The following is a 15,056-nucleotide window of genomic DNA, read 5'->3' as shown; positions in this document are numbered from 1 at the left end:
AACTTTCATCTTCCTAGAGAAAATGGGAAGGAACATAACTGCTTGATATGACAAATAAAAGGCTGGCACATGAACTTGACCTGACTTGCCCAGATAACTGTGACAGAACTTGCTAGTTGTCTTGCTAGCATTTTGTGCTCCCCTTTTCACAGTGGGGAGCTGTCACTAGGAGCGCATTACCCAGTCCCCTGTGTATCTAGGTGCTGCATGTGAAGAGTTCTCGCCTGTGGAATGTGAACAAAAGAGTTGATCACCTCGAGGCCAGGGCTTTTAAGAACTTGTGGCTGGGGGACTTCCCTGGTGGTGCAGTGGTTAAGAATCTGCCTGCCAATGCAGGGAACACGGGTTCGAGCCCTGGTCCAGGAAGATCCTCCATGCTGCAAAGCAACTAAGCCCGTGAGCCACAACTACTGAAGCCCACGTGCCTAGAGCCCGTGCTCCACAACAAGAGAAGCCACCGCAATGAGAAATGAAAAGCCCAAGCACTGCAGTGAAGAGTAGCCCCCACTCGCCACAACTAGAGAAAGCTCACGTGCACCGTCGAAGACCCAACGCAGCCCAAAATAAAAAAAAAAGAACTTGTGGTTGAATTTTATGGTATGTGAATTATATGGAAGGAAGGGTAATAAGGACTTAAAAAAAAAAAAAAGAAAAAGCAGCAGGCAGGGTTTCTAATTCTCTTGTCTGCCTGAAAGTGGAAGACTCTAAAGCCCTAGGAAATAGGACCACAAGTCGGGAGGAACCAGGGTCTCCCGATCACCAGATGGCTGACAGTCTTCCACAACTTCTCTTGCGGTAAGCCACTGGTAGTTTGGGGTTTGGTATGGCAGTTAGTTTTGCCCTAAATAATACATTAAGGAAATCTTTTATCTTCTAAGTTGGTGAAAGGCTTGGCTCAACCCAGTTACAAACAAGCTGACCTTGGCACAAAATGAAATTATACCTGTGGAACTCTCATACTGAGATAGTTTAGTCAACATGAGCAATGGGGGAAAAAAAAGGTCTTTATCTTAATTTAAAAAAAAAAGTTAAATGGGTAACACATACATACAGCTCAAATTTTTTTTTTAAAAATCAAAAATATAGGAAATTCCCTGGTGGTCAGTGGTTAGGACTCGGCACTTCCACTGCCGTGGGCCTGGGTTCAATCCCTAGTTGGGGAACTACGATCCCACAAGCCACACGGCGCAGCCAAAAAGAAAAAAAGTCAAAAATATAAAGAATAGAGTGGAAAGTTTCCCACCCATTCTTATCCTCCATTAGCCCTAATTTCTTCTGTACCCTCTGGAGCATTCTAATGCAGATACAAGCAAATATTAATAAATATTATTATTCTTATTTTTCCCCTTTGATTGTAAAAAAGGTAGTATACTATACAAAGCGGTAACTTTACTTTCTTAATTTAGTCACAGATCTTGGAGCTCTTTCCATACTTGACATAAAGAGTTTCTCTTCCACAGTAATACAAGAGTTCATTGTATTGATGCACAATAAATTTATTTAATCACTTCCTTATTGAGGGGTGTGAGGTTGTTTCCAATTGTTTGCTATTACCAAAAAAAAAAAACAACTTCAATTAAATACCTCCTACACACTGATCATACTGTTATGTATAGATTTTCAGAAGTAGGATTGTTAGCTCAAAGGACAGATATATACATTTGCAATTTTAATAAATAATGCTCAATCTCCTTTTCTAACAAATTCTTCTATTCATTTCCATTTGATAGGTCAGAAGATAAACTTCAAGGGGCGGTGATTTCTACTTCTGCTCACAAAGGATTACTTACCACAGAAATTGCCCCCAGAGTAATTAACAACTAGACAAAATATATGAAATAATTTTCAGTCACTGGACAACAGGCAGCATAAGCCTATGATCCCTGAGAGAAGTGAAACAATGTGAGCCTGAAGACCACCCCATCTTACTGCCAGGAGGTGGTTTCTAGGCTGCAGCACAGGGAGGAGGAACCCAAACAGACTCTAGTGTACTTGCTGAGTAGAGGAGAGAAATCAAAGTTCAGGGGATAGAAGGCAGCCAGAATTTGCAAGACAGAGAGAGTAATGGAAAGGAGAGCTGTACAAAGATCCCAGGAGATCTTCAGAGGGACCGCCCTGAGTCAAGTCCTATCCTATGTGTGTGCAGTGGGAAACGAAACACTGAAAAGCAAATACGCCAAATAATTCTTGAAGCTCACAAGGCAGGGAGTAGTTCATTCCCACCAACCAGAAAGGAGAGACCTCACATAACTTGGGACATTGGGTAGAGTCCCAGAAGAGTCACATCTCAGCAGCAGAATTAAAGTAGACATAGACTAAAGGCTGCTCTGGACTTGCCCTAACAAAGTTTAAAAGCAAGCCTCAAAAGGATCAAACTGATCTCCATGTAACCTGTGTGCCAGACAAAATCTAACACTCTTTAAGGGAATTCGACCAAATTCAGCAAAGATGTAAAATGCACAATGACCAACACCCAATAAAAAAAATCACCACACATGCAAAGAAGTAGGAATGTGACCACAAGAAAAATTAATCAGTGGAAAAAGACCAAGAAATGACAGATGATGGAATTAGCAGATGAGGACCTTTTTAGAACAGCTATTACAAACGCATTCAAGGTTGTAAAGGAAAATATGAACATAACGAAGAGAGAAATGGAATATATATGTAAGATCCAAATCAAACCTCTACAGATGAAAAATAGAGTATCTAAAATAAAAGATATACTGGACAGATGGCGCTAACAGCAGACTGGAAACCACAGAAGAAAAGACCTATGAACCTAAAAATACAGCAATAGTAATAATCCAAAATGAAACAGAGGGGGAAAAAAACCCCCAACCCCACTGCTGGTGGGGAGAGGAGGGTAAAGAAAAGAGCCTCATGATTGTGAGACGATAGCAAGCAATTTAACCTGTGTAAGATTAGCGCCCAGGAGAGGAGAACAGAAAAATTATTTTAAGAAATAGGGGCATACAGTATGTGTTCAAATATTTGTTGGCAGATTTAAATAAAAATGGGCTATAAAAATACATTAAAAATATGAAAATATATCATTTATGTAAATGTGAAAATTATCAGAGAAGCAATGTGGTAACACGGAAAAACAGAGGCTTTAAATTTAAAAAGGCTTGAGTTGGCGTCTAAGCTCTGTTTCTTAATACTTACAAGACTTGGCCAAATCATAATCCATCTGATTCTTGTGGTTTTTCTGTCTATAAAATACGGCTGATATCTGTCCTATCTACCACATACCATTATCAAGAACTGCAAATGAGATTAAAAGGGTTCCATAAACTAAATGTTAGCTAGCAACTTAACTCAGAGTAACTAAATATTTAGGGAGAAGGTTGTTAGGTCAATACTCAATTTTTAAAAAGCCAAGTATATTTGGTGAGTTCTTCCCTGACATTTATACCTGGTTCCACATTTCCCCTATTGTAAGAGAAGTAAGAAAAGTTTTTCGGAATACATTATTTTTTAAGAAACAAAACTCTCATGCCACCTTTTTTTATGCCAAATAATCATCTTGCTTATTAATTAACCCCTACAGTGAGTGCTCAGTAAATATTTCACAAATGAATGAGTAAAAATATAAAACAATCTACACTGGTTCTCTTCTTTTGGTCCTAGGGGCAGATACACCAAATGAGAAGCTGGGAAAAAAATTTCAGGAAGACTCCCAAGGGGAAAGCCCTACACTAAAATGACTAAATTTCTAGAGTTTAAGATGATACAAAAGAAAACAATGATATTGCTACAGAAGCATATACTGCTTACTCAAAACCTGAGCAAGATGAACAACAGACTGAACCATATGAAACTGTTTTTTATAAATCAAATATGATCAAATATTAGTAATTCTTATGGTTCAGCCTGCTAGTAAAAACAAGCCAGAAAACAATGCTTAAAGGAGAACTGGTAGGGGGTAGGGGCAGTGGACTGTGCAAAGGGAAAGGTAATGAGCAACAGTCTGGGGCAGAAACTTCTCAAATCACTGAATATAAAATCTTTGCCAACAAAATATTTACATAAAAACTCAACAGCTGTAACTGGCACTCTCTGGAAGCCAATACCATTAAACGACTTGGGGGAAAGGTAGTGAACGGTAGGATATCATGTAGGGAGCTGGTGGGAAGCAGAGCTGGAGAATGGAGAAGCAGCCTGAGACCATGGGCTAAAGAATGTGAATTTGTTTCCAAAAGAGGAAGGGAACCATACCAATCTCTTCTGACTTCCGCTTTCACTGCTCTAATTTCTCCTGTTTCAGATGATACTTTCAAGTTGAAAATCAATATACAGTCGTATAAATTCTTGAAACTGCTTATAATAATTTTAAAAAAGAAAACCAACAACTCTACACACTAAAAGCTTTTATCTATACACATGTCAGTCAGGTCCTAATCTAGCAAATCAGAGTTTGAATAAGAGATTGTGGATTTTTTTTTTTTTTTGCCACACCATGTGGCATGTGGGATCTTAGTTCCACCAGGGATTGAACCCGTGCCCCCTACATCGGGAGCGCAGAGTCTTAACCACTGGACCCCAGGGAAGTCCCGAGGTTGTGGAATTTTGTCTATTTCAAAACTATTCAAAACTAACTCTACTACCTGATTACCTCAGAAAGAAGGCTTACATACTGAGAATATATTGTGCTGTCCTTAATGTATGATTAATTTATGTATTTATACTTCAATATAGACTGTTCCATAGGCCAGAAAATGTTCCCACCTTAGCAACATAAAAGTCCTTACATATTACTTTCCCTCTGAAAAGTTGCCAACGTTCAGGAAAATTTAAGTGATTTTTATATTTATCTGGTTTTACAAAGGGCAAAAAGATAACAATCAATGCCTTCTGTTTCTCAGCTGATAAAAGTTATACTTAGTCATTCCATTCTACAGAGGGAGGATGTTTTAAGCAACACAGTCTTCAGAAATAGAAGAACTAATTTTTTTCCTCTTATATCAAAGAACAGAGATTTCCTTTGTCTGATAAGCAGTATATTCCAAATTTAGGCGTCATTTAGGCCAAGAGAATGAAAGAACATTTGGTAGAACTGAATTCCTTCACCCAGAGAATTCACTCCTTTGCACTCCACAACCTCAAAGTGTACACATTTTAAATACCTGGTAAAGACTCTACAAAAAGTTGTGTTTTTTTAAAAATACTACCTTTATTTTTTTAAAATAAATTTTTATTTATTTATTTATTTTTATTTTTGGCTGCCTGGGGTCTTTGTTGCTGCGCGCGGGCTTTTCTCTAGTTGCGGTGAGTAGGGGCTACTCTTCGTTGCGGTTCCCGGGCTTCTTATTGGGTGGCTTCTCTTGTTGCAGAGCACGGGGCTCTAGGCGCATGGACTTCAGTAGTTGTGGCACTCGGGCTCAGGAGCTGTGGCTCGCAGGCTCTAGAGCGCAGGCTCAGTAGTTGTGGTGCACGGGCTTAGTTGCTCCGCAACATGTGGGATCTTCCCAGACCAGGGCTCGAACCCGTGTCCCCTGCACTGGCAGGCACATTCTCAACCACTGAGCCACCAGGGAAGTCCTATAAAAAGTTTTTGACCTTACTACTCTTCAAGTAAGTTCAACTACAGCTTTCTTGAAGAAGCCTTGGAAGGATTATAATAAAAGGTGTGGCACATTACAATTTACTTCAGATTTCTCAAGACAGTGAACATAAAGCCATATCTTGAAGGACGTCATCTGCAACAACAAAGGGCAGAAAGACCACTGATGGTCTTTTGGTGGATGCTCTATATATTTATATTTTTTTCATCCTCTTCATAACCCTGTGGGAGTGGTTTCATACCTCAATTTTACAAATAAGAAAAGTGAAGGCTGAAGAGATAAATCTGTCCAAGGTCACAGTAAGTGGTAAGTGAGCTAGGATTTGAATCCAGGACTGCAGTTCCAGAGCCCACTCTTTTACCACTCACCACACTGCTCCTCCTATGATGAGCTCCACATGACTATAGGACCTTATCTCTGCTGATTATTTCATGTGCAACAAGTATGCGCAGTAGATGGCATTAATTAACAAATGGCAGACTTTGTGTGTGATTAAAACTCTCCATTATATTCCCTTCTCCTTCCTTGAAGTTTTTGTTCTCTTTATGTTGTTTATCACATTACGGAGCTGATTTGGCCAGCATAGGAACTTCGGGAATTCTGTTAAGTGACTTGCAGTCTGTCTACGTTAAGTTAAATTACAAATGAAACCTTCCTAGACATCAGAGCATTTTCTTTAAACATGATTTTTCTCTTTCATTTTTTTGGGTAACTCTGCATTTGAATTGATTTATAACATACGCACGTTCTCCTGGTTAATTTCTCTCACATATCATTTCACTTCACTGTTTATCTTCCTTATGATTTTAAGTATACATCATATTTGTTTTTTTTTTTTAAAGGAACACAAAAATGCTTTAAGAGTTTGTTCTTTGTTCTATTTTACAAGGATACAGATCCAGGAATTCAACCAAGTACTCATTTTCACCTTGACTCCCCCTGTATAGAGTTATAATGTTATTCAAGGCTTCAATAGGAGAATTTAGAGGTACTGTAAACACCATGCAGTCGCTCTAACATAATATTCTAATTTCAGTAAAATTATTAAAACTGAATGAAAATAAATGTCTGGTTCTCTTAATTCATTGTTTTTAGATTCCAGTCCACACTTCTTGTTCCTCCACACTCTATTTTAATGCAGATACAAGGGTTAGTACTGGCACAGTTCTGAGGGCCATCACTTGACATTCTTTCTTAAGTTTTAAATATATCTAACTCAATCAAATAAAGATGAGTCACTTACTGGCTTCCAGTTTTATGAGTACAGCTCCTCTTAATCTGAAGGAGCTACTGTACCCCTTTACAACTCATAAAGTCAGCATGAGGAAAATGACATCCATCTATTAACCAGGCATTTTAAGGTGGCTAAATTAAGAATTTCATGATACAAACATCGATTTAAGACTGAAAAGCAGTGAAGAGTTTTTTTCTGATTCTCCCAACCATTTCCTCTACCATATGCACATAGCATTTAATTTATCCTTCTCTTATGGTACTTACTACTTTATAACTTGTATTATAGTTTTAATACAGATACCTTTTTCTTCTTCCAGATCAGTGCTGTCCAACAGAAATATAATGGAAGCCACATATATTATTTTATGTCTTCTAGTAGTCACATTAAAAAATAAAAAGTAAAACTGGCTTTAATAATGTTTTTAACCCAATATATCCAAAATATTATCATTTAAACATGTAATCAATATAAAAACTGAGACGGGAATTCCCTGGCAGTACAGTGGTTGGGGCTCTGTGCTTTCACTGTCGAGGTCCCGGTTTCGATTGCTGGTGGGGGAACTAGGATCCTGCAAGCTGTGCAGCGCACCCCTACCCCCCGAAAATTGAAATAGCTTACCTTCCTGTGTGTTCTAAGTCTTCAAAATCAAGTGTGCATTTTACACTTACAGCACATCTCAACTCAGACTACTCATATTTCAACTGCTCAGTAGCAACATATATAGCTGGTGACTACGACACTGGACTACCACAGGCAAAGGGGGAGGGGAAATGAGCCATTTTACAGTTGGACAGACTTGCTTTCAAATATCAATTCCACTACTTACTGGCCCTGAGAGAGTCCCCTCATTTAAAAAATAGTAATAATTAAAATAATACTAATGATATATCTCTCATAGAATTAAATGAGATATAACACCTAGAGAGCATCTGGTCCCTTAAGGCAGGGCACACAAAAAGCCCTCGATAAATGCTAGGTATTATCATATATTTGTAACCTTTAACACTAAGCACAGTGTCTTGTACACAGTATGTATTCAATAAATGTTTGCTGAAGGAAGAAAAATTAATTTGCATGACATCCTACAAGCCATTTTTTTTTTTTTTTTTTTTTTGCGGTATGCGGGCCTCTCACTGCTGTGGCCTCTCCCATTGTGGAGCACAGGCTCCGGACGCGCAAGCTCAGCGGCCATGCGCTCCGCGGCATGTGGGATCCTCCCGGACCGGGGCACGAACCCACGTCCCCTAGCATCGGCAGGCAGACTCTCAACCACTGCGCCACCAGGGAAGCCCCCTACAAGCTATTTTAACTGCTTCTTTTTAAAATACTACATACATTTCTCATATAAGCAAGAGAAGTTTTTTGGGAGGATTGTTGCTGATGAAATTTGTTTTGAATACATTAGGAGAAATGTATCATCTTATCTCTTGGACTGACAGAGTATTTTATTTTCTTCCAAAGAGCAATGAAATTATTCAGCAACTATATACTGTAAAGCAGTCTTATCAAGAGGCTCCTTAAAAAGTTCCTTCCATAAGTGACAGTGCTATTTTACAGGTAACTCATTTATCTGTGGGAATATTTTTATCTCAGGGATAAAAACAAATCCCATTTCTGGGCTTTACTTGGAGAACAAGCCAGTGGTGCTTTATAATCTGGACTCTGAAAAAATTCTCAAACTCTCTACTTCAGTACAGTCAGTGCAGCCCCCTTAATTTCTCAAAGCATCTTCCCTTTTCACTTGTGCTTATGATTCCCTTGCAATGTTTTGTATTTCTACAGATGACAGAATCACAAAGTACCAGAGCTGGAAGGATCTTAAGCGATAATCCAGTCTTAGAATTTTCCAAAGCATGTACCATAGGTGGTAAGCAAGATGATTTCTGGTGGTATGTGTTAGTACTGCCTACTTTAATGATAACATATTTTGTTTAACATAAAAAAGAAAAATATAACTAGCACATCAAACTCAAGAACTCATGTATATCTTCACTTACAACAGGGCTAAACTGTCCCTACTTAAGGGTAAAAAAAAGTGATAAGATTTTTAAGCCAAGAGTAGCAGAGCAGAGTTCCATCCAAGTCTAAATCCTAATTTTGTGCTCTTTTCATTGCCCTAAAGAATTTACTGTCTGTGTGACACCAAGTGATGAACACTGTCTTTTTTTTTGCAGTACGCGGGCCTCTCACTGTTGTGGCCTCTCCCGTTGAGGAGCACAGGCTCCGGACACGCAGGCTCGGCGGCCATGGCTCACGGACCCAGCCGCTCCGCGGCATGTGGGATCTTCCCGGACCGGGGCACGAACCCATGTCCCCCGCATCGGCAGGCGGGCTCTCAACCACTGCGCCACCAGGGAAGCCCGAACACTCTCTTATATAACTGTTTCTTGATCACAATTCCATTTATCAAACCAACTGTAAGCAATGGTAGTGTCTTAAAGTAGTAGTGTTCTTCCACAATGCTAAGTGCATAATAGGAGATCAATAATGCCTTGATTATGTGGTGGGACTGTTTCCAACCACTGAGAGTCAGCATAGAAGGAAATTCCATATTGGCTCAAACAAAACAATCATAATGTATCCTAAAGCCAAACGATGTTTGGATTAACTGCTGTTTGCATTATTCATTTCACTATTCCACCCGTGAATGAATAAGGAACCAGGAAATGGCACACATATAAATCCTAGAAACTATAAAATACATACATACAGAGAATATACACAGGAAACAACTCATAAAGGTTAAATAATAGGAATCTTAGAAATCGTAAATTGTACTATTTCCCAAACCTCTCATTTAATACATGAGGAAACTGAGACTCGAGTGGTAAACTGACTTACTCACAGTCATAGAACTAGTTAATGGCAGTGCCAGCTCTAGTCCTAGTTTACTCTGTGTGGTGTTCCATTGATTCAATACAAATAGTAGGGGAATATATCTAAATTCTTCCATTATACTAGTACAAATTCTGCTTAAGGTGAGATGGGATCTGAAAATCTTTTCATGAAGCAGAAATTCTACTTGTAATGGACTCAGACTAAGACTAGTAATTAAATTAGCTTTGTCTAATAATGCCAGTTTGTCCACCTGAGAAAGCTATACTACTCCAATGCAAAGATGATGCTCCCACCCAGTTGTTCTTGGTAGTGAAGAAAAGAGGATTCTAATTCCAGGTGACTCTTCTCCTTTTGTGTGCACTTATGAACCCCTGGCGTTCTCAACAGCCACATACTAATTTCCCTAGCTGCCGCCATCCATGGCAGATTAGAAAGAATCCAATCTTTGAAGTCAAGGAGAACTTGCTGAATACCACCCCTACAACTTAGGATATAACACTGGACAAATTACTTCATCTCTCTGAGCCTGTTTCTCAACTAAGATAATAACACTATTCACCTCACAGGATAAATGAGATAATACAGATATTATGGCATACTATCTTAGGATACGTATAGTTAAGAGAAAGGCTAAGAATAGAAAAAGAAAATGTTCACCTATGAGTTTGAAAGTAAGTTTACAGTTTGTAATGTTGAAATATTCCTGTTCAATATGTAAAATAGTCCATCTTAAACAAGTGTTTACAAAGTATTCACTCTGTGTGTGCATAGTTTAGAGATAGTGGTCACAAATTTATAAACTGAAACTGATATATCAAGACAAGGTACCAAGAAATTCAGAAGAAGTACTCATAATGCTTTCAAATACTAAAAAATAACAATTAGGTTCTGTTTTTTTTTTTTAAGTCCTTATCAGAGAGTCACACTGAAGTATTTATAACAGAAATGACAGTGTCTGGAACTTGCTTTAAAATATCCATTCTCGGGCTTCCGTGGTGGCAAAGTGGTTGGGAGTCCGCCTGCCGATGCAGGGGACACGGATTCGTGCCCCGGTCCGGGAAGATCCCACATGCCACGGAGCGGCTGGGCCCGTGAGCCATGGCCGCTGAGCCTGCGCGTCCGGAGCCTGTGCTCCGCAACGGGAGAGGCCACAATAGAGAGAGGCCCGCGTACCGCAAAAAAAAAAAAAAAAAAATCCATTCTCCCAACCCGTGATTAAAAAAAAAAAAAAAAGTGAGGCTAGCTGAAGCTGGGTGATGCGTATGTGGGGAGTCATCATACTATTCTCTCTATTTGTGTTTATGTTTGAAATTTTCCATATTAGAAAGTTTTTGTTTCTTTTTTTTAAAATCAAACAACAAAAAAAAAACCTAAGAAAAACTATGCACATCACTAATAAACTTCTAAAGAACCAACATCTCCATCTGCGACTTCTAAACACAAGATACTATTGGTCGGGACTTCCCTGGTGGCACAGTGGTTAAGAATCTGCCTGCCAAAGCAGGGGACACAGGTTTGAGCCCTGGTCCGGGAAGATCCCACATGCCGCGGCGCAACTAAGCCCGTGCGCCACAACTACTGAAGACCGCGCGCCTAAAGCCCGTGCTCTGCAACAACAGAAGCCACCACAATGAGATGCCCGTGCACAACGAAGAGTAGCCCCTGCTCGCCGCAACTAGAGAAAGCCTACACGCAGCAACGAACACCCAACACAGCCAAAAATAAATAAATAAATTTATTAAAAGAAAAAGAAAAAGATACTGTTGGTCATTTCAGCCAAAAATATATAAAGTATTTTAAAATTACTCTCAACATAAAGCATGTCTTATCTCTTTATCAAATACTAGACAGTAATACCTTTGGTATTACTTCTCCTCCACCTGGTAGAACAGCCCAGGATGTATTTTTCCTTTTTACCCTTATACTTTCTAGTTATATATTCTTATAACTAGAACTACTACTAACTTCATATACATACACACACACGTAACCAGGACTACTATCCATCATTACTGCTAATATACCCACTATGTAACAGGGGGCCCGCTGGGTATACTTCACCTTTTAAAAAGTATGACTCAGCTGAGAGGGTTAAAAAAAGAATCCCCCACAACATATAGCCTTAAAATAGTGGCCAAAAGGAGAAAAAGCTGTGAACTAATCTTAGTCTATGTGCAGTTTTAATATAGTTCACACATAACATTTTAATTTGGTGGCATATGATGCATTAAACAAACGGAAAGTATCTGCTGAAATTATTTAAAGGTAAGTATAAATACCTTCAAATAGATTCTCTAAGTGAATTAGTACATAACTTTGAACACTAAAGAGAACCTTAAAATATCTGAACTTAAGACTTAACCTACCCACGTTGTTTCAAAATAAAAATGTGGTTTACTATACTACCATTTAAATACTCACATGCTTTTCCTTTTCATAATTCTAATAGCAAGAACACAGAGAACAATCTTCCCCAAATATGTATCCAAAGGGATACAGAAGCACAAACGTCTACTTTCCTATCAAACTGTCCTACTTACCAAAAAGCACATACAAAACATATTCCACACTTTCACTTCAAATGCGCCTAGCTAGTTTACTTTTTTAATCGTTATGCTCTTTCAAACACATAATTGAGATTTAACTAATTCTCTAAGTGGAATAAAATTTCTTTTTGCTGTCTTTAAAGGAAAAAAGAAGTAGTTTAAAAATAGCTCCACCTCCTAAAAAATATACACAGCTGTTCATGATACTATTCTTTCAATTTTTATGTATATAAAATTGGAGGAAAATTAATTAAATTGGAAATTTGGAAACCCCTGCTCCCCCCAAACCCCCTCTTCCAATTTACATGACACCTTTTCTTTCTCTAGAGCATAAAATGGGCTCCATTAGCTTACTCACCTTCAATCAGTCAACACTATTCACTGAGTCTCAGCACTGAATTAGGTACTCCGAAAAGTTACAAAGGAAATACAGGACCTAGTAACTACCTTCAAAGAGTTTAAATCCCTATAAAGGAAGAAAAACGTAGTTACCAAAAGAATACCCCTGCTGAGAATCTTACAGTCAAAGGTGGAGCGGGGACTGCATTTTCAGGCCAGGTTCTTTACACTAACTAATGCAAGAAAGATAGTACCTACCAAATTAAACAGACTCCAAAGGTGGTCAAAGCTAAGTTATTTATAGATTATATATGCTGCTACACAGTTCTACATGCATGACAAAGGAAGACTGCTCCTGTGAGTGACTGTTTCCAAATGTCCCTAAGGCACGTAAAGAGACATGTACTCCTTGAATGGGCCACTTTTTGCCACTTTCCCTAATAACATCCTGTTTCTACCACAAACTGCTTAACCAAATGTTTGGTCGTCAATATTAGGATCCTAGTTTGAGAGAACAGCATCTATTATATATCCTCGAAGCCCAACTATAACATTTCAAGAAGCTTGACAGAGTTAAGAATCATAGCTGTTATCGACTAGAGGAGTAGTTGAAGAATAAAGAATAACAAGGGATTATCTTCCTAGTTTTCAAATTGTAGATAAGTCATCTAAGGCCCCACATTTCTGGTGGCTCTAGAAATTTCCCTTCTCGCTGTCTCCTGAGCATGTATATCTTTTCCTCCTGTGAATTACTCTGCGTGGAATACCAGAGCAAATATCACAGGGGGATGAGGGGGGAAAAAACTGCCAAAACTAGCATTTTTCTATAAGCCAGTGGTTTTCTTATGACCATGAACACCTTAGGCAATTCTCTTAACAATTTCCCAAATAAAATATTATCCAGAGGTGGCTTCTTTCTGTCAACCTTTGGGCCTAATTCTATATACCTAAACCTTAAAATAAAAGTATCCCTACCAGATTTGCTCCCAAACTTTGGTAACTGTCAAAAATGCACTTACGTCTGTAGCATTAAATCCAGAGAAGAAATTCTCTGTTACTTAACTGAATCACATCAAACAACATCAAACCTAGACTGTATTAAAAGGTACTGTTAAAATCATACTCAGACGTCAGAAAGGCAAAGACCCCACAATCCATCTTCAAATACTGCCCCAACTTTTCAAGCTCTGGGACTCTAAATCACTTGGAGTAATAGCTTACACTTGAGATTCATTACAAATTGACCAAAAGAAATGAAGAAGCAGAAGAAGGGGGGAAAAGCATATATTAGCTTCAGCAGCTGGTAAATAATAGGAATTTTTGAATTACAAAAGAATAGGGTAAAGACAGTAAATTCGGTTGCTGTCTACAATACACATCAGAATAGAACCAGTTACCTAAACAAACATTATCTACTGCCAATAAACAGCAGGGCATTCTTTAACAGCTGAAGTACGCCAACCATTTTTCATGTTTAAAAGGGTTGCTACAAATTATCCAAGTCGAAACGGATGGCAAAATCCTAAACAGGTTTTCACCGAGGAGCCACCGCGCTTAGAGCATCACACAAAAGACCGGAGCAAATATAAACACGCTCTGGGCCTTCGCCGACTGCAGCCGGGAGCTGGGGTCTGCGTCCCAGACCCCCGCACCCAGAGGTAATGAAAGGTGGGGGTGGGGTCCCTTTCTTGGAATGCGCCGGGGAGCGAGGGGCAGAGAGGGAAGGAGCGAGCGCAGCTCAGAGGAAGCGAGAGAAGCAGCAGACCGTCGTCAGCGGCTTCCAAGGCCGGCGACACCGTCGGGCCCGCACCAGGCCTGGACTTCCCGGCCCCGTCCTGCCTCCTCACCTCCCTCACGTCCTGCAAGCACTCCAGCACCGCCAGGTTGTTGCTCCAGGTATGCTTGGGACACACACGGGTCACGTCCTCCCTGCAGGACTCTTCCTCCGCCAGCTTCCAGCCCCCGCCAGCCCCGCCAGGCCCTGATCCACCCCGCCGGGCCGGAGACCCACCCGCCGGGAAAGGCGGCTGCGGCTGCTGAGGCGGTTGTTGCTGCTGCTGCTGCTGTTGATGCTGCTGCTGCTGCTGCTGCTGGAACTGAGATGACTGAGGCAGCTGGAGCTGACCCCCTAGAGCGCCGCCTCCAGGCTGCCCTCCGAGGGGCAGAAGGTTTGCCCCCGGGCCCTGGCCTGGGCTGTGGCCTCCCTGGCCCGGGAGTTTCTCGGCCCCGGCCGCCGCGAGCAGCAGTAGCTGCAGCGCCGCCGACAAGCGGAACATCCTCCGTACACGTCCACACGCCGCCATCTTGAGTCCGCGGCGAGCTCGACGCACCCGCCGGCGCGGCGTATTTAAATGAGGGGGCGGGGCGTCGGGCGGGGCCCGGCGGCGTCCATCCGAGCCCTTCCCCTGCCGGCTCAGACCCGCCAGCTGGGAGCGAAGCCCGGGAGTGGCCGAGCTCCGAATGGCCCACGCCCCGGACCTCGGCGGGCGGGAAAGCTGCGCTCTCTGCCGGGGGCGTTTCTGGTGCTCC

At 40.6% G+C, this 15,056-nt stretch overlaps 1 protein-coding gene across 1 annotated transcript in view; it reads right to left on the bottom strand.

The window, feature by feature from the left end:
- GLG1 (golgi glycoprotein 1) overlaps positions 1-14,830 on the bottom strand; it is a gene marked incomplete at its 5' end in the record, with an annotated part of 144,002 nt that extends 129,172 nt beyond the window's left edge. Inside the window, one exon of the mRNA XM_079723874.1 lies at positions 14,375-14,830. Within this exon, the coding sequence (XP_079580000.1) occupies positions 14,375-14,830 (456 nt within the window). The remainder of the gene's footprint in view (positions 1-14,374) is intronic.
- Positions 14,831-15,056: the final 226 nt, after the last annotated feature.

This window comes from Hyperoodon ampullatus (genome assembly GCF_949752795.1).
Source record: "Hyperoodon ampullatus genome assembly, chromosome: 18".
NCBI lineage: Eukaryota > Metazoa > Chordata > Mammalia > Artiodactyla > Ziphiidae > Hyperoodon > Hyperoodon ampullatus.
This window is presented reverse-complemented; position numbering and strand designations above follow the sequence as displayed.